We start from the raw sequence: 26524 nt of genomic DNA on the forward strand, positions 1-26524 counted from the left end.
CTAAAGCTTTTGCAGTAAATTCAAAGTCAGTTTGTGGCTGGTTACAGGCGCTGGCGTTGATATAATATTACCATAGGCGCAGACCACCGACTTTTAATTGGATCAATTTCCAATTTTTATGAAGAATCGGCCGATACCAAATCGGTGTAGTGTGCGCACTTCCATACAAGCCCATACTGATTAACTGCCCGACTAAACTATCGGCCGACAAAAAATCGGTGGTCTGCGCCTAAGCAAAAGCGACTCAATGATCTCCTAAAATACTTATTATGCGAGTGTGCCACCCACTTTATAGTGATTGTAATTAATGTGTTTCCTTCCAGAGCGCTAACTATAGCGCTGTGGTGCGCCGGCGCATCGGCGCTGACGCCGCTGTCGGCTGCGGGCGACGACAACGACTGCGCGCTCTACCTCACCGGGCCGGGCCGCACCTCGGCGTACGACTACAGCCTGAACCTGCTGAAGGGGAACTTGTGAGTAAAACTAAAAACTCATTTATTTAATTCAAGTAGATTCAAGCTTATAAAAAGCACTTTTACATTTTTGCTAGTACATTGATTCTTCTTCCTCGGTCCCTCACTGATGAGGAACGCGACCACAGATAGTGTTCTGATACAAACTCCCGCCCACCGTCTTCCTCACCGCGTCCGACCATCTCGTCGGTGCCCTGCCCCGAGCGCGTCTGCCTTCCATTTGTCCCAAGATAATTTGTTTCTCCAGACAATGCTTTGAAGACCGCATAATTTTCCAATGAAACAGAGGGAACGTTTTAGGCATATAGAGAGCCGCGTGGTGATGTAGAGCTCTTTTAATGTGGACTCGTACATTGATAGCATATTCATAATCTACATCGATCACCTCGGCTTATGACTACAGCCTGAACCTGCTGAAGGGGAACTTGTGAGTACCTACTTATACATCCATAGCTTATTCATAGTCTACATCGATCAGTCGCCATTCAGTGAGAAATCCTCGTACTTGCCACTTATACATACCACTTATACAATTCATATCATCACAAGGCGCAATGGTAAAGTTCTCGCTTTTGTAATGGCATCATAGGTACCCTACATACTTCTATGTTTGTCCATTGGAAAGGACACAAATCCGCATATTTTGACTGAGCAAGCAAACAATAGTTCTATCAACATGTGTAGTTAAAAATAATGAATAACATTGCATAGGTAATAATTTCGGTGCAGTTCCTTCCGCTCAATAGGTATTTTTAATTTCATTATTTATTTAGTTTACTACATAATTAATTATGATACAATAACTAGCTGAAGGTTAACCATTTACACTAACAATCTTTAATCAAACAACAAAAAAGCTAGATTTTATTAAATACAGTAGGAGTAACTCTATCACTCCTGCGTGATGAATTTCTGCCGGTAACGAGCGAAATCTGACCGCGGTCGTCCAGTGCAAGAGCCAATGTCAACTGGAAGTGTTGAAGCAAGTAAAATGCACGATATAGGTATTACATAAGCCTTCATAAGGTTAAATTCTTGTAAAGTCTGTTAGGGATATATTAAGTCCGCTACAGAGCAATAAACACAGTTGTTGGTAGTAACATAATAAATATATTGGTATCAAAGCACACGTAGAATAATTACAATAGAGAGTTCGGCACAGCCATTACACAGCTAAGACAACATCACATTTAAATGAAGCGATTCTATTGTTCTTTACAAACACATCCTTCGCTACGCATCCTCGCACATCTCTGGTGGAAACGCAGCCTTACGAGATCATGATAGAAAGCTAATCCGACAATGAATATGTATTTTCATAAGTTGAAATTTACTTTTGTTTTTAATCAGTCTGTGTATTATGTATTAGGTTTTGTGAAATAAATAGTCAATATAATTAATCATTTTATTTTCAACTAGCTTTTGCCCGCGGCTTCGTCCGCGTGAAATTTAGTTTGTCACAGATCATCATAATTATAGCCTATATGTTAATGGTTATAAACAATAATACTGTAAAGTTTCATCAAAATCCGTTCAGTAGTTTTTGCGTGAAAGAGTAACAAACATCCAGACATCCAAACTTTCGCATTTTTAATATTAAGTAGGATATTAGTAGGATATGTATTTACTTAATTATTATTACTGACGAGATTGCTACCATGTATATTTAGTGACCATGAAAGATTAAAACAATATAATGTATTTAATTAATTATAATATCTTAAGTTTTACAATAATAAGGTAGGTATACCTATCCATCCAGTTACCCTAGGTCTTTATTATGGATTTAATTTACAAGTAGTTATTTACAAGCACTCTGCTCTAAATCCTTTGGCTTCAGGGAAGAACCTGGACCGCCACCAGTCCAGTGTTCTCTTGGCAGCTCTGTGTATGCGAGTTGCCTTCTTCTTGCTGTTAACCCTTAAATGGTTTCTGTCCGTTATAAAGGACATGTCAAACAATTGCCTACAAAATCTAAATTAAAGCAATTTATCGACTTTCAAGGGATATTTTATAAAAAGCATGATATTTTATGTGAAACACGGGGCAGTAGTTCCATAAAAAACCGCGAATTTTAAAAATTAAGACAGTTGAATAACTGCAACAGCAAGGTCAAGTTTTCGCTGTTGATAAATATGGCAACACTGTGGGTATTACACTTGTTCTTGTGCTTTATTGACTGATTTTATATTATTAACGAATAAAACTGACGATTATTGCCAAAACTGTAAAAAAATATCGATTTTTTTTCATTCATTTCAAGGTTACAAATGTTATGTCACCTCAAACGGACAACGCCATGTATCAGTAATAAATACTCATGTTGATTTTTAGACATTTTTACCCCATTTCCCCCTTTTAGGGGTTGAATTCTGAAATAACCNGCGCGGTGGACGTATATTCATGCGGAAGAATGAAACATCGTCTTTCATTCATGTCAAGTGTCAAAATATGCTAGACTCTTTGAATTAATGTTTACCTTACTTTTTTTTTTACCTCATTTTATGATGGATAAACTGTCGGTATTTTATCAAAACATCAGAGGTACCAAATCTAAAACCACTGAAATAGCTAATTCAATATTAATAAACAATTATGATATAATATGTCTGTGTGAGACATGGCTCAATGAATCCGTGGATTCTTCCGAACTGTTTGATGAGAGGTATATTGTCTACCGTAAGGACCGCTCAGTTGAATTTATGAAAAAACATAATAAGGCACACGGCGGCGGCGTTCTTATTGCAGTTAAAAAGTGCCTGGTTTGCATGGACAATCTACTCACAGATACTTGTGTAGAGAATGTCTGGATAAGCCTGCATTTGANTATATTGGTATCAAAGCACACGTAGAATATTTACAATAGAGAGTTCGGCACAGCCATTACACAGCTAAAGACAACATCACATTTGAATATAAATGACAGTTCTATCATAGCGGTTCCAGCTAGTCAGCTCTACGTTATACAGCATGAAGGTGCTCATCAACAAAGACAAATCCTTCTTGTGGAGACTTTAAAGTAGTCAAACAAATACTGAATTAAAGTTAGAAATGATGTAGTTGGTTTATGAAATACAGTTACTATCAAACATTCCTCTATTTAATAGTGTTAATCAATTACTTGTAGAGATTATCCTCTGTGTGTTAAAATAATTAAAATTCATGCGCGGTAAAATTTGGCAACATTATAAGATGAAGTAGAGCGAAACCGACAAGTTTAATGAGTTAATTAATTAATAGGTACCTATTTAAATTTTAAACTGAGACCAACTTTGCGGTACTTTATACCTACTCAGTTAGGTAATTGTTAACAAGTATCGGTTTTAGATGCTGTGACATTTTATTAACTCCTTTTTACGACGATTGATTACAGTTCATCAACTTAAACGGTCATTTATCGTCTTCGAATTAACCCCATGTCTAGTTGCGTCACAACACAACACACCGGCGCGCGCGCAAACTTGACACACTTCCCCGGCACACATCGCACTCACCGACCTCGCTTCTTTCTCTGTCACTACATCTAAGCTTTGAAAGTAATGAATACAATAACAACAGAAATCATTAATTATGTACAGTGAATACCATTTTCCTGGCTACAAACAATGAATATTTACGTATGCAATGTATGGAATAACCTTAAAGCTCGTGCACGTTCTCAAAGCTTTTCAAAGTAATAAAAGACACTGATGCACCGTGGTGTGGCATTGAACAAAACATAATTTATTCGAGTGTATCTTTTACTATTTTATTGACGGTCGTAAGCTTTACAATGGTACCTCATAAATGATATGTTCTGTATCTTAAAACCAGATGTAATTTGAGGACAAACATCAATAACTTCTTATCTAGAAAGACTGTCTGACCGCTCTCACTCATTGTCATTCTGTTTCTCTCATTTGTTAGTTAATCATCCCAATACAATGACCATTTTTCAGACCATAATTATACTTTTTTTCCATCGGGTTATGTGGGACTCTCTCTCTCTCTCTCTTCTCTCATATCTAATTTCCCTTAGCCACAACATCGGCAAAGAAGGCATCATAAACTTTATATGTACTTTAATAAGATGCAATATTTGATTACAAGCATTCCATACCGCTAAACTAAATAAATGCATTGCTTAGTAAAACACTTAGCACTGTTTGACACCTAACCGAGGAAGCTCTGATGGTAGAGTACCGTAAACTAACATCTATACACAGAACGGTGAATATTGTATGTTTGTTTGACATAAGCATGTGATAATTTAGTGCTATGTTTAATGTTTAGTTATCACCATAATGCAAATGTGATAAATGGAAAACAGTAGGTGTTAAAAAGCTCAGATAATTAAAGCTTTCCAACTATGAAAAACAAAGGCTATAAATATGCCTTTATTTATAGAAGATTGAAGAATAGTTAGTTGTATTTTTAAAGGAGATATGTAATATAAAAATACATAGGTAATGATGCAAACAAATAAATCTAAATCAAGGATTCCAATTTCAGATACCTGCCATTTGGCATTACCGTGTAGTAATCAGCTAATATAGCGAAACCGATTGCGGAATGATAGACTAAAAATACTTTCAATGTTAATTATGTTTGCCATATCTACTGTTATTCTGACTCACTCAACTAACTTAGAAACTTATCTGCCCACATCTCCGTGGCAGGTCCATTCAAAGAGCTCCAAAGTCCAAACTTCAGTTGACCTATCGTCAGTGAATTTTAACAGTGCGTAAGTCATTTTTTGACGGTTTTAACATTTTGATGCCATTGCATGAAGAAAGAAGCGTGCTTTCTCTCTCTCTCTCCTGTAAAAATCTGATAAAAACCTGTTAAAATCTCCTGTAAAACGCACATTTTTGACTGTTAGAACTTCAGCTGACCTATGCTATAATCAACATTGCTTTCGTCGTAGAGTCACTTTAGCTGACCGATCGAGTTGCGCTCACTTTCAAATCCTTTCGCTAGACATAGACACCCTTTCATTTAGCGATAAACTTGTTTGCTAATTTTAATTAGTTGGTTATACATTCCTCTGTAAAGAAACAATAAAGAAGCAGAGCGATCAACGAGAAATGGAACAAATATTTAAATTTTTTAATCCCCTAACAAAATTGAGTAATGTCTAAAATGTCTTAACATTAAGTAAGAATACCTTGCATAAGTAAAGTCAGAAAATAATGATACTATTTTAAGATCTAGGTGCTGTTTTCCCAATTTGATCTAACATACTTACGCAATCGTTGACACCCAACGAAAACACGGCGAATCTTATTTTCAAGGCTTTAGTTGCAACCACGTTACTAAATATAAATATGGTATCATGTTTACGAACTTATTAAAAGCAAAGTTTTTTTTTTATCCACAACGAGGAAGCTCTTGACCTGTATCTCATCTGATGGTAAGTGATGATCAGGCCGAAGGTGGAAGCGAGCTTCACCCGGAATCCTCAACCACAGAGGAACTGGCTATCTTACCTCTAACTGCCGGAACACAACAATGCTGTTAACATTGTTGTTATGGCGACATATGAAGTTACTAAGAATAGACTAGTGATGGAATTTGATTTTATCAATTGTGTGTATGTCACTTCACTTTACCTGTTGTGTACATTAATGTTAGTAATAGACAAATAGTGACTTGGATAGTTCGAGTCTCACTCAACGACTAGGTAACGGCGCGACCCATCATCGTTCTCTGTTTAGAATGTTCGTGCTAACACACCTTTCATTATAAATGTGTGCTTACACACTTAGTACCAACCAGTTATTTAGTCGTAAAGCTTCCATTTAAACAAAACACATGAAGGTCAATTAGAAAGGAGAATTTACTGATTGCAAAATAAGCGTCCAATGGAAAAGTAAAATTGCAAGTTGGTAATCATTTCTGTGTGAACCACAGAAAGAAAGAGATTATTATGACATCAAAAAAGTGGGCACTGAAAACAAAAATAGCATTCAGTCTACTTTCTAAGAGATCATCTTCAACATTGACTTTCTCTATAAAGGTAATTTCCTAGGCTGACACTAAACACTATATACCTACACTAAAAAATAAATGAGTAGCGTCCATAAAGTCTTCCAAACTGGTTTGAACGTTTAAACCTTAAATAGACTTGATGACCGGAAATTCAATATGAACCACGTTCAGAACCGTTTAGTCAATTTCATTTTAGATGTAAAACTGCTTGTGAATACCGTTCTCCTTGTATAGCTGTTTGATCGGTCACGTTGCAGACATTATAAAATCATGAATCAACTTCACACTTCACCAGATAGGTCCCGCATAAGATCAAAATGTCATGTTACACTTATTTTGAAAATAAAAGTATTTGGTTACAGATTCAATCCACTTACATTCCAAGTGTGTCTCAAGATACATTTTAACACGCTAGTCACGAAACCGTAGATGAACGTGCTATTCATCTTGACGAACGAAGAAAGCTTTTTCGCAATGCAAAACCAGTAACGTTACCTACTCCAGTTAACGGAACAGTGCCTCTACCATGAGTTTACCTACCGAGCATCTCGCTATCGAGGGCGTAAAAAAATGTATGGCATATTGTACAGCGCCTCTAGCGGTTAGTAGCTGAACCACAGCAAAACTAAAAACACTACCATGAGTTCATCTCAAATCGTTAGGTAAAAAACCTATCTAAATGAATACGATAGCGACTAAAGTTTTTATTAAGTTTCATACAAATAACATACCATGAGTTGCAATTTTCAAAGATGTCATCGAAAAATACCTTAGCTGTCACAGTAACGTAACTCACTGGCTTATTGACGTGTGAAANACACGTAAATTTTGCAGAGTTATTTTTGACATTTTTGTTATTTCCTACTCTATCTTTTCTATATAGTTAGAAAGGAGCGGCATTCGTTCTTTCATTCATCCATTCATAGAGTGTGAAGTTGGATACGTTAACATGTTGACCAACATGACATCACAAAACCATCGAATTATCGCTGGCGAGTAAAGTATACGGTAATTGAACTCATGGTATGATTTTAATGCAAACTTCATCGATCCACGTTTAAACTCTATCGACTGTAGTATACGAATACAAGTTTTCGATGGCAACTCATGGTAGAGGCACTGTTACACTGACAATTGAAAGTAATTAAATGTTTATCTATGACGTAACGTCTAGAACCCGGCTAGACAGTGTAACGTGGGAACTGGTGTCCATCGCCGTGGGAACATGACAGCGGTGATTTAAAGAGCGATCGCTGGAAGTAACGATACTATCACATTATGCATTAGAGTGTAATCGACTGACCCCTCAATTAGTAAAGTCTGAGTACTCAATTAGTAAAAAGTCTAGCACATAAACTAGACTTGAACAACGGATGTTGTTGCGCAACTTGGATGAGCCTGGGTCTACAACAAGGTCCTACTAATTAGCTTAAAGCAAAAATTTTTAAAAACAAAGTAAAACAATGTTTAGTTCCACCTCTAAAAGTTCATTGTCGCTTAAGGTTATGTAATGGAAATGGATATAATCTAATTTAATCAACTGATCAGTTCCATTTTCTAGCAATTTGTCATTGTTTGCGGTTCGTTGGTTTATTACTCACGTTCAAACAAATGGTTAGCTGTTTGATAGTGTTTCACGCGGATCTGATTATTCAATGCATTCAACGTTAATAGATTACATATTTTGACCATATTGCACAAAAATACTTGTTTCTGGCCAGCACGTGAGGAGTGTAGGTCAATTCAAGCATTTGCCTCTGATAGATTTGAGAAGGTCGTTGCTCCTACAAAATACTAAATGACCTGATAATGTATTGATGATGCACCATAAGTACTTATATAAGACGAACCAATAACAAATCTGACTGAAACCTATATAAATTATAAGACCAACCAATATTACAAAGTGGACTGAACCTCGAATGCTGTACTGAACCTGATATCGTATCAACTTTACGTCGATTCAGACAAAACACTATCGTCTCGCGGAACCCAGACTGGGCGCATTCTACTCGTATAAAAAAAGCTCAACCGTCAGAGTTCAGTGACACACTAATTATGCGAGAACGTCTGGCTGCACTTCCTCGCCGAACGAGACAAACAACGCATGTTGTGCCATGATTATGACACAGACACGCTTACTGATTTTCCTTACTGATAACTCGATTAGTGACTGCGAAAACGGAAACAAAATAAAAATAAAAACACCTCATCTAAAGAAATAGAAGTCATTGAGCATCATTCCAAAGTAGGAAAATGCTCACACTGTGTTATGTGAATAGGTGAAATAGGTGAAGGACTGCACTCGGTTAAATCTTTATAAAATCTGTCTTTAAACTTTTGTATCACATTGAAATTAAGCTCATGATAGGTGGAAGACAAAATTTGTGAATTATACGTACGACTTTACAAACCAAAGGAAATAAAAGTGAATAAAAGCTTGTAAAATATAACTATAGAAGGAAAGAAAATATTTTATTTAGCCCAACATAAATTAATACAGTACACAGCTTAAAATACTTGCACATTTGTGGACCAAAATGGCATCCGCTCAGCATTGTGTCCTGTCTTATTATATTGATAAGAATATGGTTAGCAACACGTTATCAAGAACAGTTTCCAATGAACAAAGCTTTACATTAAGTACCATACGATGACAATACAATAACCACACAGTCTTAAGCTCGCATGCCTGTACATTTGTTTCAAACATACTCGCAAACTGCGATAACACTTATGTAACTACACCATAGTAATAGATGGATCACGTTAAGTAACTGCCACCTTTGGCCCGAGGTAAACGCAGGCTGTGGAAATGTAGGCCACGAGAACAATTACTGAGACAAGTGCAGTAACGAGCTTTTATTTACTTACATCAGTCTTTCCCAAAGTGGGCGATAACGCCCCCTTGTGGGCGCTGCAGGCTTAAAGGGGGGCGGTAAGAGACCCAGATAAAAAAAATCGGGACGTTGTGTACAGTCTAATTTTTTAGAAATCAGCAGAAATGTCATCAAATATGGCCAACTGACATAAAAATATTTTTAGTCTGTGAACTAGTGATGCGACAAAACCTCTCGTTAATNGGTACCTAAGGATCCGCTTTGCAGCTCTCCAATGAGTTTCCTGAGGATTCTCTGAAAATTGTGCGAGTTTTGCCGTCGCGTTCGCGATATCTGGTCTAGTCGCTACGCTCAAGAACATAAGTGCCCCTATGAGTTCTCGGAACGGAAAAGACTTTCCTCCTTCATCCTTCTCTTTGCCACTCATAGCTATCTTTCCCATCTCNCCTTTCTAGTCTTAGGCCAAAAAAAATTTTAAGGACTTGGATACAAAATGATATTTATATTCTGTTTCTTACTGGTATAGACTATTTAATAAATAACAAATTACATGCTGTAATGTCTGTCCACCTCAGGCCAAAGGTCCCATACTAAGTGGGCATAACCCTTTACGTTATCTCCAATATTGTCGAAGTTATCGCTGGAAAACTAAGCAAAGTATCGTATATTTTTTATTTAAAATTAATCAGTAATCGGAATAAGTGAATACTTAAAATAATATCGATTANATACAAGATATAGAAAAACTTGACGGTCTCACCTGTAGCAAATTGAATAAGCTTTTTTTGGTTCATAGTAGTCATGTCACTAGGACGCATAGTTTCCGAGGATTAAGCGAAAAACCGAAAAGTGGTACCTTTAAACCCCCCTCTCCCCGCCGGCTCAAGGGCTAAGGGCGGGGACTTTTACTATGTTTACCTCCTAACTAGGCTAAATAAAGTCCCGAGGTCAGAAATTGTGTTCCACGGATTTCTCTCTACACCGTCGTTAAGGCATTCATTGACTGGACTAAAAATAATTTGTTTCAAAGATTGATTTCAAACTTGTATAAACGTGAAAATAAAGTTGGTTTCATGGGCTTGTTAAAAAGTGTGTATGATATTATGAACACGTAAGTGATTATGGTGTAATTGTGTATGAAAGTGTTTGTTTACATCTCTGCTGGATTCTAAAAAATCAAGGTATAGAGGCTTGGGAGGCGTCATTTACTAGGAGGACTCTTAGACACCGACTGAGCACTCGACACTCGACTACAAATGGGGGCGCTAAAAAGAATTTATTCTCAAAGTAGGCAGTAGACAAAATAAGTTTGGGAACCGCTGACTTACATTGACGTTGTTTACCACTTTTACAATAACATGACTCTATATAAAAACAAAAATTAAAAATGTAATACCGATTTTAAAAATATTGTTTCCACTCCACTCAATTATATACATATTTAAGACCTAATGTACACTGTGAAATGCAATAAAGATTTGAGTATTGAATAGCTACTTGCTGGCCGCAATTGCCGCAAAGAAACTTTTTCTTCTTTCAGCCGAGTTCGCTAAAAAAAAGAATTGACATTATGTTGGCGCGAAAGTTTATTTTTTATTTTAATATTTTTCTTTTGTTTCAGTGGATACGAAGGCCAGCACACTTGCATCACCTACGATGCCGTTAATCAAGCTTATCTTGAAGCCAGGAACAGAATCGGTTAGTATTAAATTAATGTAAAACTTAAGTCATTAAAATGTTAATATTATGAGTTATTAAATCGATCTAATTAAAATAGCAATAAGACTATAAATAACTTTAAGGAAGTTTCTAACTAATTTCATCAAACTTTCTTTCTCATTTACTTAATTAATACGAGTATTTCAGTACGAATTTAATGTTCTACATTTACAGCTACGAGCACAGCACAACAGCTCTTCTTCTTTCATTGTAATAAACCGAAGGTCTTTAAAAAGCAATTCAGTTATTCTCGTATCATGCTTTCTGATGCGTAACATCAATATTTCTTTTCGAACAATGCATTGATGACAGCCATGTCTAATCCAAACTAATGTGCAATTGATTTACAAAGGTTATCTCCAGAATACGCGTAATACATACTGTAACTTTATTATTAAGTAGTTAGCATTCGACTGTTTTTTTTAACCCCTCGTTGTAAGCTCTAAATATGTTACGAGTGGGTTCACCACAACCGTTCAGCGTTGTTAAAAATCACAAGTAAATCACTAGACTGCCTGGGCAACCCTAAATTGCCTAATGTGGTAATGTATGCGACTGTTACGAACGGCCTCTTTTGATAGTTTATGGTTTTATATTTTTATATTTTTCTATATGTCACTTGTCATCTGTCTGTCTCTTCTTTATCCTGTATTCCTGTATCTTCCTTTATTCCTCTTTTTATTATATCGCTTTCCCTTCCTTGAGCCTGAGTATCATTTTTATCCCTCTTCTATCCCAATTCCTAACATTTTACGGCGCCTTCAAATCAGGCATCGTCTACCAGCAGGTTTGCCTCTCCGGGCGCGCCTATTTCTGCGTGCCCAGGTAAATCTGCCCTTGCTAACGTGCCTATTTCAGGACAACCTGGAGCTGCCACCAGGGATGCGCCTACCTCTGAGCATCCCGGCCGTTCCGTTTCTATGGTTGCCGCGCCCCTTGACTCAACCCTCCTGTTCGCCGGTCCCAGTGTCCCGCAGGAACACGTGTTGCCTGTCCGCACTTTATCTGAACGGCCCATAAACAAATCGTTGTGCACCACAGCCATCGGTTCTTCGCCATCTGTAAATAATCATCCATCACAATCTGTAATTAATAAACCAAATTGTAATTATTGTCAACAACAACATTTGATTGACAACTGTCATAAATTTCGTCATCTAGACGTTATGTCAAAATTGAATTGGGTCCGTGACCAAAAAGATTGCACTCGGTGTTTGAAAAAAGGTTTACAAAGTTATAAGTCGTGTAATCCAAATACTTTATGTCAAGTCTCCGGTTGCAAATACAAACATCGACATCGTGAAAAATTACGCGCAGTCGACGTCTCTTGTACTCCTTCCAGTCTTAATTCTCCTCCATTATCTGGCCCAGGTCTGCTATCTTCGTACGATGATTTAATTTTCCGAGTTCGAGAGGATAGAGATTCCTGTTCAATTACCATCAGGAGGGTTAAGATTGGATCCCAGGGCAAGAAGGCGCGACACTTCCCATGCCGTGATCTTTCCTATTTGCCGTTTCGATCATCTTTAGTGCTCTATGAGGTGCAAATGCGAGCGCATTTTAAAGACATTTGGGTTTCGATTATTCCTGAAGCAACCGCTCTTGTGCCTTCTGAGCTCAAGTTTGTAGATAGAAGTAATCTTCAGCAAAGCGTACAAGCTTTTGGTTTTATCCGGTATACCATACCTGATCAGTAGGATTTCACTATTTCTTTTTTCAATATTTCTCTTTGGTTACTAAGTTAAACTAACTCATTATCCCACTTTCAATTATTATTTCGTGTATATGATATGCCCCACTAAGTACACTCAATTCCATTAATATTAGAAACATTGTTATTTTTTAATTTAGAAAGACATAACTAATTAGTCTTCATTTTTAGTTCTCACTTTTTTGTTGGAAGTCGAAGAGGTTTCGCCATTAGCAACTTCGGTATTTAAACCACTTATTTCCATTATCTCACCTATGATATTTTTGTGTGTACGGATCCGTTCCGTTTCAGCCAATGGCTGCATTTTTTCGTTTCAATAACCGCGCATCAGTTCATCAGGTGCTTGTAAGGTAGAGCTAATGTGTGTAAGCTTTGCACGCTCCTGGCATTTCAAACTGTGCAATCCTAATTTTAAATTTATTTTTAATCTTTAACTTTGGCTACTCTAGTTTTTTTATTTGTCTTAACTTTTGCAAAGTAAAATTTCGACGTGTGGTTCTGAGTTAATACCAAGATGGTTATTGTGGCTCTCGGTAACATCTAACTACTTTTGAAAATTGGATGGACACTTCTGTCGTCTTGAGTGGAAGTCTTGGGTGGAACACATCGAGCTAGTGGATTGCAGACGTGTCATGACCACCAACGCCTTGCTCACGGCATACCAATATGGTCGTTGATGGGATTATTGGATACTGAAGCTCCATCGGATTTACGGCTCGCCATCTTTAATTTCGTCATATCCAGAAAGGGACCGTTCGTAGCCAGTTGATGCCAATGGTAGCCGCTGCAGCGTTGACACTCCGAAATGGTTGGAGAATACGGCGCCTTCAAGTCGGGCATCACATATCTACAGCTCTGCCTCTCCGGGCGCGCCTATCTCTGCGGGCCCAGGTAGAGCTGCCGCAGGTTTCCCTCTCCGGGCGCGCCTATCTCTGCGTGCCCAGGTAGACCTGCTACTTCAAGTGAACCCGATTTGCAATCTGGAGCTGCCACCGGGGATGCGCCTACCTCTGTGCATCCCGGCCGTTCCTTATCTAAGGTTGCTGCGCCTCTTCCTTCAACTCTGCTGGACGCTGCTTTATTTACGGTTGCCACGCCTCTTCCTTTCTACACGACGCCTCATCTGTTCGCCTGACTGGAAAACTCCCCCTGACCCGAAGCCATCACATTTTGAACCACCACGTCACGTCACAATGTTAGATAAACTTTTAACTCTTTTTGTAGCCCACCTTAAGGCCGGTCGTATCAATCTCTCCCGCTCTGTCTCTCTCTTTTTTCTTGATATTCATATTCTATCATTGTTGAGAGAGAGGGAGAGATGTTACGAACGGCCTCTTTTGATAGTTTATGGTTTTATATTTTTATATTTTACTAATGTCACTTGTCATCTGTCTGTCTCTTCTTTATCCTGTATTCCTGTATCTTCCTTTTATCCTCTTTTATTATATCGCTTTCCCTTCCTTGAGCCTGAGTATCATTTTTACTCCTTTTTATCCCAATTCTTAACAGCGACATTAACGACTAAATAAATAAATAATGATACCTGTTGTTTCAGTTGTGTCGCAGCCCAAAGGCGACTGGAAGCCCGAGGACTTCGCCAGCGTAGGAGAGCTTATGCTCGACATCTCCATCAACTTGGCGAGGACGTAAGTCATATTACATTATTACAAACAAAACTGATCGTAAACAATATATTTTCTGGAGATACATTGAGGTACTTGAAAGCTCTGAGATTCAATGTATTCCATTAATCCCAGGGCACTTAAATTGCAACTTGATGTAAACTGTACGTAAAGACAAAGCCTAGTTCGTTATGGAACTTCCAAGTAATGGATATAGTCCAAACATTTTTGGACCTAACGAGCCCAAATGACTCTACCTAATTCTCTTCTGATTAATTTTGTGACGCTAAAGCTCTAGTTCCTTGTTACACAGAAGTTAGTGTTGGAAACTAGTGATGTGGGTTCCGTTATTTATTTATTACGTGACTATTAAAGTCGGACATTATTATAGTAGTGTACCTATGTATTACTAACGTACAATGTTAGCAAACGTACGTACTACTACGAGTATAAAAGATACAAAACGTATTCTTTTGTTGCGAGGTTAACTAAAAGGAAAATTAAATCGAGTCTAAACAATTTTTATCAGACCAACATAATTAGTTTTATTAATTTTTCATAAGTATTACCTATTACATTTTGTAATTAACTTAACACTTCGTAATTGCACATGTTCTAAATATGTAGTTGCATTGCATTCTCTTTTCAACATTTTCAATGCAATAACAACGAATCCGGATGATTTTGACACTGACCTTACATAAAAATATTAAATTGCATTATTTGTAAATTATTAATGTTAACTTCACTTGCATAAAGAATTATCCAACGCATAAATCAAATAAATCGAGATGTAAATTAAAGTTAATTTTAAAAACAGCTGAACTTTAGCGCAATTAATAAAGACAAAAAAAATAGAACAAAGCAGAACAATGAACTCAACCTCGACTTCATTGGGTTTTATTCATTTATTTATTGACATTTACATCATATACATGGTGAGTCGGTGACCTTGCATATGCGTGCTCTCTTTTACGAACCACTTGATGCTTCGATTATCCGATTCTAAGGCTCAAGGCTGCGGATCGTTCGAGCTTTGTTTCCATTCACGGCCGCATATTCACTCACGACGCGGAACCTGTCACCTACTGTCAAATGGTCATAATGCTACTTCGGTAATGACCATACCTCCTATTCAGGTCTGTCATTCATGGCCCTAAGACACCACGTTAAATTAACTGCCTGCGGTCAAAACACATTCCGGCACGCAGTAAAGAACGTTTAATGCTAAAGCCGCAGCCGTAAACGGACTTGCAAAATATGTCTCTGATTGGTTCCATTTTCAACACACAGGACACGAATGCTCATATTAATTCTTTATGCCCATTCCGGTGACACATTTACTACATTCTTACATGATAATAATAATAAATCGCTCACGAACTCATTATGGCTTAATTTTATGGATTAAGGAAATTCATTTAACTCAAATATTTTTAATTCTTAAGGCAAATTAATACAGTTCCGCCCAATATTACGTGACCACATTCGCCTCTAATCATGATGCGAATCTAAATTGATCTGACACTTATTGTCTGTTCATTTCATAATTTTGCATTGTTTGAGACCTATATAAGTATTATGTGGTCCTTGATCTTACTGCCAACATTTAAATAACTTGTCTGCGGCCCACAGCATGCAAGTAAGAGGACTGTTAAATGTCAGATCGTCTCATTAACAGGAACTACTGAATCACTGGTCACATGCTCGTGAGTCACTACGGAAACCTCATAATATAACAAATGGATCGCTTCAAATGGACATTACGAGCTTAGTTCCTCGTCTTTTGAACCGAAAGGACAAAGTCATTACCATTAGCGATGATCAACGAAAGAAAAGGAACGTAACCTTAACAGATATCTAATTAGACTTTAATACATCAATTGCTGTGTTTCAGTATGCTAATTTGATACTTTTCCGATCGAAGGGCACTTGGAACACGACTGTCCAGAGTTAAGTAATTATACTAATTATGAATTAAATCATTCCAATTAATCTTGTAGGATCAACTCTACATTAAATTGACAGAAATTAATTTAACCTAAATTATTTTATATTACCGTTTACGGATTCAATATTTCATCATTTCCTTCATGCTTTAGTCGCCCACAGCGAGGTCAGGATATTAGACGAGCCAAGCCTTTCGTATCATAACTTCATTACGCTTAATATCAGTTAACTAAGCGCGGTTATCGTTGCGTATCATCTTGAAGGTCAACAGATACATATGAAACTTAATTTTGCTACGTCTGTCTGCATGATAGACAGATCTAGGCCACGTCATTTGATAGGCTTAGTGCTTTTGTTTTGTTAATACTGTGGTTAATAGGCACTAGACTAGACCTATTGTTGCGTTCAATCATGATCACTTTTGTATTGCTATAACACATTGAAATTAAAATTACCATCATATCACTGCAGGATTCTCTAATTTATCAGAGAAAAATAGAGGATATGGCCTACAACCGTCATGCTGGACTGAGTTCTGACTGATGTTCGCACATTTGTCCCTTAGTCGCCTTAATATAACTAAGTATTTTGTAGAGACCCGGGACCTCAACACGTCTAATATGTCCAACCTCTCTTATTATTACAGAATTATAGACAAACAAACTTAGATTACATAATAGAAAATAAAAACAATAAATAAAACCTTATCACCGAAAGCATCACAGTTACGGACGGTTACCTAAATTATACAATAAGAAAACCTTTACCTACACTTAAAATCCAATTAACCTCATTTTAAGTTAAGCTATTTTAGCAAGTACGCTCATTCATGTTTAACATTTAAGAAAACAATGCCTGGAACCAGTTCACAAAGTTCAAGAGTCAGTTACGTCAACATCACTGGACACGATAATTTCATATATAGCCTGACCAGGAACATAAAAACCCTGGCATAGTGGCGCGTCAATTGCATTTGATAGTGCAACACTGAGTACAGTCGTACCTGTGTTAAAATAATAGGCTAACTTTATGTATCAGGATTACGGGCTAATTTGATATTTTCATAAATTAACGAAAAAATATTATTATAGGTAACCTGATTTAAATAAATTAAATGAAACCATCAATCGAGCTAGTAGAATTTATTTTATTATTCATCAATAATCAAATTCAGAACTTGAATATTCAACTGCAATGTCTGCTCATGAACGCTTCAAACTCGGTACTTCTTTCTCAATCCCATAAAATTCAACACTTAGAAAGTGACAAAAAAATTTAAAATAGGTAGTTGAAACAACAACCACAGCTAATTTTCATAGTAGACTGTACTATACGATAAACATGTCAGTCAATTTGACAACCTTTGTCGGAAACATTATTCAATGAAAATATTGTCCAAACCCTTAGTATTTCTCTTCGACAAATACTTTAACACATTGTGAACCACTTTTCTTTCACGACTATAAAAATATTTTAGCAATTTAATTCATAAAACCAATTGCGCACATTTAAAATAAAGTTTGTTTACACTTTGACAGCAATAGACTGACATGCAAGGTGACATGTCAATGAAGTTTTCAGTTACTGTTGCCATTAAAAGAAATTAGTACCATTAGTTTTCCGCAACATGGCGAGGGTTTTTATGTTCCTGGTCAGGCTATAAATTATACGACTTACAGAAGATATGAAAGCTTCATGAGTAATTTCACTCATCTTTTCAGCATCTACCTTAATTTAGCAGGCCTGTTCATCTCCGCGAGTTTACATCGAAAACAAAACACGCACGATTGCCCCCTACAAGAGTACTATTCGACAAGGCCTCACATACGAGCGAACATTGACTCACGCACGCGTATTCTTGTGTATGATGGAAAAAAATAAAGAAAATGGTGTACTAAATACTGTGCAGTATTTAACTGCCTAAATAATAATAAAAACTAGTGTCCGACCGAAGCTTCGGCTTCGGCTTCGGCTTCGGCCACCTTCGGCCAAAAAGTCCACCTTCGGCAAAACATTCGGCTTCGGCCCAAAGCCCGGCCGAAGCCGAAGGTTTCGCCGAAGGTCCGAGCGACTGCCGAGATTAAACGAACTGTTACGAATGTCATGAGGCAGCGGGGAGTCACTGTCAAAATATCACATTGCATGCATCAAAACAAGTTCGTACGTGTTTTTAAACGAGTGTTTTGTTTTGAATTTGTGCTTATCTTTTAAATTGTGATAGACTAGTGTTGATTTACAAGTGAACAAGTGAAAAGGACAATCCTCACGTAAGTATTTGTTTAGTATTTAGTAAGAAATCAATAGGTACCTATTTTGTATAGGTACGGTAGTTATTATGAGTTAATAGAAATTTTCTATTAGTAACGACTTAATGATATACATATTTAGTAAATGAATGAATTAGGATCGTTCATGTTTTTCTCATTAATGTTCTGAGTTTTTATTTTAGAACTTAATATCATTTCTAGTGTATATTAGGTTTATTACACTTAAAAACTTAGGTACTTACACACGCGATATCCTCCGTGTTTAGGGCTTTGGAGGAGCTGATATTTAACATAGGTTTGGATTTGTATGTTATACTCTCATAGGTAATTATTATAATTTCTATTGGATATAGTTTGTTAGGAAATGTTTATTTTGTTGTTAGAATCATTTCATAGTTCCAAATTAATAAATTGGATTTCCAATTTAAAATTAGCTGTATAAAGACTAGGTATTTACTGTTTGAGTTTTAATTTATTGTCGTATTCATATTGTATATGCAGTGTTGGGCTTAGTTTGGAGCTTAATGAATGTAGTTGAAGAAACAAATAGGTATTTATTATATTTTTTTATTATTTCAGGTACGTGATGGCATCTACGGGTCCTATATGGGAATACTTTACAAAAAACAATGATATTGATAAAGCAACTTGAAAAATATGTAACAAGTCTTTGTCTCTTGGTAGCACCTTACCAAAAAAACAAACAACAACTAATATTAAAAATCATTTGGCAAAACTTCATGAAAATGAATGGGCAGCTTATTATAAGAAAAATGAAATGAAAATTATAAGAATATAAACCTTCGGCTTCGGCCGAAGGTCGTGGCCATAGCCGATTAATCGGCTTCGGCTTCGGCTTCGGCCAAAAATACACCTTCGGTCGGACACTAATAAAAACACAGAATGTACTTTTTTAAGTTGCCTCAAGACACTGAGAGGTAAATAAGTAGTTAATATTATTCATGATAATTCATGTTAAATCATGTATTTCCTCCGCCATTTTCTGCAGATTGGCACCTCACGTCACATCATTTTACCGAAGTCAGCCCTATAGCTTCGGCGCAGTACCGATCACTGACGTTTGTCAACAAAACTTCTGACAAACTTGCTTGACTCTTGAGACAAGCTAAATTACACCATATTGTTAATGACATTGAGCATACATTTTTTTAAATACCTTCGCGAAGTAAAACTTCTGTACGTAGTACTTATTATTATTCTGTGGTTTAAGGTACAAGATGGGTTAATAATACCAATTACCGCTACTACTTAACTGATCTTACTTTAGTAGAGCCGTTTTACTTAACGCAAATTAAGCAGCCTTAATTTAAATAACCAAAGCAGTTAATTACAAAAAAGCTTAAATGAGGCTTAACGATCAAAGAACAACGTGTTTTAGCTTGTTTAAGTCGAATTATCATAATCAAAACATTTGAATTCGCACAATCTTCAACAATAGCGATGCTACAATTTTCATTTAAAATTATGATTATGTAACGGCCATGTTAATGTCGGTAAGTTGCAAATATCTATAGTTTAGTGCCGGAACTTCCTATTGTTGCGCAAGAGTTCAAAACATTATGTTTCTCGCATCATTTTTAATACACGCCGTGAGATCATTATCTTGCATGAACTCTCTAGTGTCACCATACCAATTTGAACCCCATGATTCGAATAAGTAGTGCTTTAAAGAAACTCTATTAAAACTACATAAGTATTTTATTTTCTGTACACTGTAATATGGGCCATTTCTGAGAAGAAACAGCGCAAAAAACTCGGTCACTTTAACAATAATTAATAATACCGAAAAGTGATAGCTTTTATTCAACCTTGAACCACTTTTTAAAGCATTATCAGCATGAAATATGCATGGAACCTAAGTCAATATTGAAACATAAGTACCAAAAATGATATGTTACTAAAACCAACCAATAAAATTCAATGTGCATTATTTTTAATGCACATGCTATTTCGTTCGTAGTAATTGGCCTGCCTACTTAAGGCAAATATTTTATCATATACAGGCTGTAAATGTAGGCATTATAAAAACAGTTTAGTAAATTAACAACAGATTATTTTTCCCTCCTACTAGGACTTACCTCCTTATTCAATATCTTTTATCATCTCTGGCACATTGGAGACTTGGCATTATGGCATAATCTAAACCTTTCCTTACACCCTGTATACAAACGGCTGCGTAGAACATGCACATGGAAATGTTATAAACCTTGACATTTCAAATATCGTTACCAAATAACTAGCATCAAAATGTTGTAAAGTAAATCATCTCCTCTTATGCCATACCTGTGGCCGTACGTAATTTTTCTCGTAAATTATAACACTAATGTATTCGCTTTATATGCGCATTTGAATCAATTACTATTCGGGATAGTAATTTATCAGCTAATAGGTAATAAGCTGAGTAGAATTTATATTGATATTTATTGCTCGCTCACATAATTTCATATGCTTAAATTGGATTTTTTGCATTTTAAGAGATGCATCTCAAAGTAATTGAACTGATTGTTTCTGATTTCTGAATTAAACCCTCGATCTTTTGCTTGCCGGACGATGGGTCTAACCGTTAAGCTACGAAAACATTGGGAAAACCCCAAAAAAAACCATCAACCCATATGGGTACCCACCAGCGTTGCCAGTTTTTTTTTTCGCCAAGTCGGGACTTTGGTACTTTTTGAGTGAAAATAGCGGGATTCTTCCGTCAGAAGCGGGACATAGTAAAAAAACGTATATAATCAAAGGTTTTCAAATATTTATCCTTTTATTTGACTTAAAATTACGTTTACGTGACAATATATAGCAAAAGTAGCCAAAGAAAATGTATTTTAACAAAAAAATAATAATTTAAATCAGATTTACTGTATCGTTAAATTCGTCTTTAGAATAAAAAAAGAAAAAAAAAGCAAAAATCGAAATAAAAAAATCATTCTTTAGAATAATATGGCGTTTCAAACAATAGTCTGGAGAATTGAGTGTCTCTCTCCGAAAAGCGGGACAGAGCCTGTCCCGCGCGGGACGTTTAAATTCGGGACGTCCCGCCAAAATCGGGACATCTGGCAACGCTGGTACCCACCCATACACAAGCAATACGTTGCTTACTTTGGGGCTAGCTGGCGCTGTGTGAAATTGTCCAAAGATTTATGGGTGGTAGTGGTGGTACTATGAACTGGCGTTGTTTTTGTTTTCTGTGAGCCACTTGAGGCGTTTTCATGTAGGTATTTATTTTTTTTCGAAAGTACTAACTTTAAGTAACTTCTTCATCAGGTACGGCCTTACATACGAGGAGATCGAAAAGGGCCTGCCTCTCATCGACACCTCACGCACGCTGATCCGGGAGGTGTGCCCTCCCGTGTTCTCCCATGTGGAGTGCCGCGCTGGCAAGTACAGGCGTCTGGATGGACTCTGCAACAACCTGCAGCATCCTACATGGGGTGCTACTAACGCGCCTTTCCAGAGGTAAAACATAGTTACAACATTATTTGAGATGAGTTAGCAAATAACGCTTATTCTTAACACTTTCAGTCTTTAACAACGTCTTTTTCAACGTTTCAAACAGATCTTTTCTTAAAGAATGAAAAAATTTCCAAGCTTAATGCTACACAAAGTTATTTTCTTAGTGCCAAAATCTGAAAATTGTTTGAGTCGCGTCTTGAGTTGACTTTCTAAGGCTGAGTTGCACCACCTAATTTTAACGGTAACTATGACGATAACTGGTGCGTTTCGTATGGAATTTGACAGATTTTTGATATTTATCAAAGTTAAAGTAAGATGATGCAACTCAGCCTAAGTTTTTATAGCTCTCCTAAATCCTGAAAAACGTCATCTCAAGTCAGAAATCTATTGAACACTAGTTTTAGTATAATAAAGACAATGTCTTTCTCAAATTGTATATTAACTATCCTCCTTCTAGTGAGCTAACAATAATATCTAACATTGACCAGATTGATTGGACCGCTCTTCGCTGATGGCATCAACGCGCCCCGTATCTCGCACACCGGCCGCGACCTCCCTCTGTCCCGTGTGGTGTCCCGTACCATGCATCCCGACGAGGGCTTCCACGACCACGCCGGAACAGTCATGGTCATCGCCTGGGGACAGTTCATGGACCACGACTACACACTCACTGGCACCCCTCTTGGTAAGATAGACTTCCTTGTAGATACATTTTTTGACCACCAGTCTTTTACACTCAGTGCTGTCTAGTGTACCATGAATAATAATCATTATTATCTGACTGGGCCATAAAGTATTGCTCCTATAATTACGAATATAGGTTCCTTTGTCATAAATTTTACTTATCTTTTTATGAGTACTTAAGCGCTATTAGCTAAAGTGATCCTAAATGTCGCGACAGAAACATTTCGCCACTAGCAATTACACAGAGCAGTGCCTATAAATTTAACGGTTTGTCTTACACCGACTATTGTCTTGTGATTGCCAAAAGCTTTCACAACCGCAATTGATGATTGACGAGTAGACCAGACAAGTAGGTTATCATTTGCCAATAGTTATTAAGTTCGTATCGAGCAAATTGTAAATATCTACTGAATCCTGCAGACCCGGTGAACCGTAACGACCCTGAGGAGTGCTGCAAGCGGCCGCTACACCTCAAGCACCCGTATTGCAATGAGATCAGAGTGCCTGAAGACGATTACTTCTACCGCCTGTTTGGAGTGAAGTGCATTGACTTCGTGAGAGGGTTCCCTTCACCTCGTCCTGGCTGCCGTCTGGGTGAGTTTGACGTTTTCTAAAAATAGGTACTTCTTATTATATTTATAACTAGGCGTTTGGCATGAAATACTAAGTAGGCCTTGCTTTGTCAAAACAGTTGTGTGATTGGAAGGTAAAAATTGCAATTTACATAAGTAAATATGAATGATCTTGATCTCATTTTAATATTAATGTCGTTGCCAAACTACAAAATTAATATTATGTTAATGAATTTCGTACATTGTCGCACATGTTATCTTAAACATCATTAACCCTGACAGCAACCTGTAGATAGCCTTTTAAATCAACCTCTTATTACTCGCAAAAACAGTCGGCAAAGATACTGATGGCTTATGATCTCTGCAGACGAATAAATTGTGCAGCTGATGAGTAGATACTTGTTCGTAATTAAATTCAATCTTAGCAGGGTCAACCTGTTGTCAACGGCAAAGCGAATTCGATGCCTCGATGAGGTACTAGCACCTACTTACTACTTAGTTGCTTGACCGCACCGGCCGATTTGTGGTTAATTTACGAAATTTATACTCCATGAAACAACTGACATGCGAAACTGCATCTCACGGGATAGATATTTGTTTATCAGTTTCGATTGCATGTGATTGATGCAATACGGAAAGTATACAGTTTCGCCGTATTTATTTAGTTTGCAAATTTCAAGGTGACGAAGGTGTAGCTTTACAACTTAATTTTAGATGTTTATTGTGGAGGTTATATCACCATAACTGCGTCGGCGCGTAGCGATGAGTCTAGATATGCATAATTGCAGGTCAGAGCGAATCATGTGACCGGTGCCGTTGCCTTTGTGTCTTCTGCCGGTAGGTGAGAGGCGAAAGTTGCTCGTTACGTGCTGCTGACAGTGTGGGAGCATTGCGCAATCTAGTGCAAAATTGTAGAGTCGACCTTAGAAAGACAACACGCTAACCCTTTCATCTAAAGGAACTTGGTCAATACGTTACTGTTGATGTAAAATGATCGCAAATCAAAGCATTCGCTGATAAATCGCAAACACTCAACAGAGAACCGGTCTGGATGCTAAATCAGTCAAACCATTTTGGATATAATGAGAACATTCGTACACTCATAAATAATCACTACCTTCACTCTTAATAAAAATAGAGTCATTCGAATTGATTGCTTTCTAAACGTAGCTTATGATTAGTACAACTATAAACTGTTCATTTTTTGCAAACATTGCACAGTAATTTCATCGTTCAGATACGCCGTCAATCATAACATAAATCATTATCTTAGCTGTGTGCAAGATCACGTTTCCTAAACGGTTTGGCACATGTTAGTTAATCGCTAATAAAATCTTATGGTCAAATCTAATAACTAGTCAGTCATTTTGATCATACTTCATGATAAATATGATAATAATATGACTCTGTACAATATTAATGAGCAAACCGACGAACTTAGTTGCTCTACGTTACTCAATAAAGATACTAAGTTCGAAGACAGATCACTTGAGAAAATCGCAATTCGTCACAATCAAGCTTATGCAAACAAGGCATTAAAAAATCATTTACTGTGAATAATCTGGCTTATAACCGTCGTCACCGCAAACGTTCAATTTATATTATCTGGCTCAGTAGAGCAACTTAGTAGAGCCGATAAAACGGCTGACATTAACTCGAAGTGAGGTGTAATGGACGAATTAGGCGTCCCAGGCCGAAGGCTACCGCTCACAGGATGACTAAATGAATGACATTTAATACCCACCACATAATTACGCAGCTTAATGCAATTTAGTTAAAGCGAGCCACTAGTCAACGTCCACATGAGTGGGTAATAACATTTCATTGGATAATTACACGCTACTGATATGTATCCACTATGAGCATTAGTGGACATGTTAATACCATGCCTTATCACATTTTAGGATCGAGAGTTCCGTTCAATACGTTGACTGGAGCCATAGACGGAAACACTGTCTACGGTGTCACTGACAAGTTTGCAAGGTAACGAATTAGTTAATGTAACGCTCGCCTCTTCCTTGTGGAAGAGGAAACGGCGGCCCTTAAATTTTCGTAGAGCTATGGTGCTTTTTGTATGTAACATTCAGGTAAGTAGAATTAATTGCTGCTCGTCATATAAAAATTGTTGCTTGTCCACTTATAACCGGCCCAGAATCACCGCACACGACGCAACATGCACCGGACGGACGTCATAAATTTAAGATGTTGCTGTTACAGGAAGCTGCGTACTGGTTACGGAGGTCTGCTCCGCATGAACCCAGTTTTCAAGGAATACGGGCTTCGGGACCTTCTGCCTTTGAAGCTTGATATCCCTGATGAGGGCTGCACTAGACCCAACAAGAATATGTACTGCTTCGAAGCGGGTTAGTATTTAGACAATTACAACACACTACATGGCTACAATCATAGGTACTTTTAAACAAAATTGGACACATAGAGTTCAAGTGTAGTAATAGAATCGCATCGTATATTTTAGAATGCGATTATCTAATAAAAGAACCTTACAGAAAATACCTTGTGCATATTTCCTCGATGGAACAACTATGCACCTAGTAAAACATAAATTCCTATCAACGCTGCTTATGAAATAAATGAGCATAACACCGGGGTGTTATGTTCTTCAAACGGATACAATTAGCAGTTTAGAAGCTTACCTAGACACATTGCTGAAATTATTTGCTCTTACTTAACGGAAATTATGTTTTAGGAGAGATTCGAGTGAACGAGCAACTGGTTCTGACTGTGATGCACACATTGATGGCGAGAGAGCACAACCGAGTGGCCAAGGCTTTGGCTGAGGTCAACCCTCACTGGGACGATGAGACCCTGTACCAGGAAGCCAGACGCATCAACATTGCCGAAATCCAGCATATCACTTACAACGAGTTCTTGCCCATTCTGCTCGGAAAAGATGTTATGGAGAAATTCGGACTGGTTCTTGAGAAAGAAGTAAGTTATCAATCTAATTGTAATAATAACACATTTGAATTTGAATGCGAATGCGTAGGTAGGGGTATATCATTTTTCATTTTTTCCTTTTGTATCATCGATTGGAACGATTTGCCAATAGTTCCCATTATTGCTTTTGCGATTTCTACAGCGTAATTTCGTAACCCAACATTAAGTTACAGCAAAACTATAAACGTTTGATTAGAGCGCAAATCGAGTTTTATTCAACTTGTTTGGATGAAATTGGTTTGCATTGCACGTAACATCGAGAATGTGAATTTGACGCAATATAATGA

The 26524-nt window shown here is 37.2% G+C and overlaps 1 protein-coding gene across 1 annotated transcript in view; it reads left to right on the forward strand.

Moving 5' to 3' along the window:
- The window catches only part of cysu (peroxidase homolog), a 39891-nt gene that overhangs the window by 8991 nt on the left and 4376 nt on the right, over window positions 1–26524 (forward strand). The window contains exons 2-10 of the mRNA XM_028314858.1: window positions 324–473; window positions 10905–10981; window positions 14269–14359; window positions 21835–22026; window positions 22512–22708; window positions 23128–23301; window positions 25184–25262; window positions 25497–25642; window positions 25987–26228. Coding sequence (XP_028170659.1) covers window positions 324–473; window positions 10905–10981; window positions 14269–14359; window positions 21835–22026; window positions 22512–22708; window positions 23128–23301; window positions 25184–25262; window positions 25497–25642; window positions 25987–26228 — 1348 coding nt within the window. The remainder of the gene's footprint in view (window positions 1–323; window positions 474–10904; window positions 10982–14268; window positions 14360–21834; window positions 22027–22511; window positions 22709–23127; window positions 23302–25183; window positions 25263–25496; window positions 25643–25986; window positions 26229–26524) is intronic.

This window comes from Ostrinia furnacalis, unplaced genomic scaffold (genome assembly GCF_004193835.3).
Source record: "Ostrinia furnacalis isolate ACB-3 unplaced genomic scaffold, ASM419383v2 OfSCF4915, whole genome shotgun sequence".
Classification (NCBI taxonomy): Eukaryota; Metazoa; Arthropoda; class Insecta; order Lepidoptera; family Crambidae; genus Ostrinia; species Ostrinia furnacalis.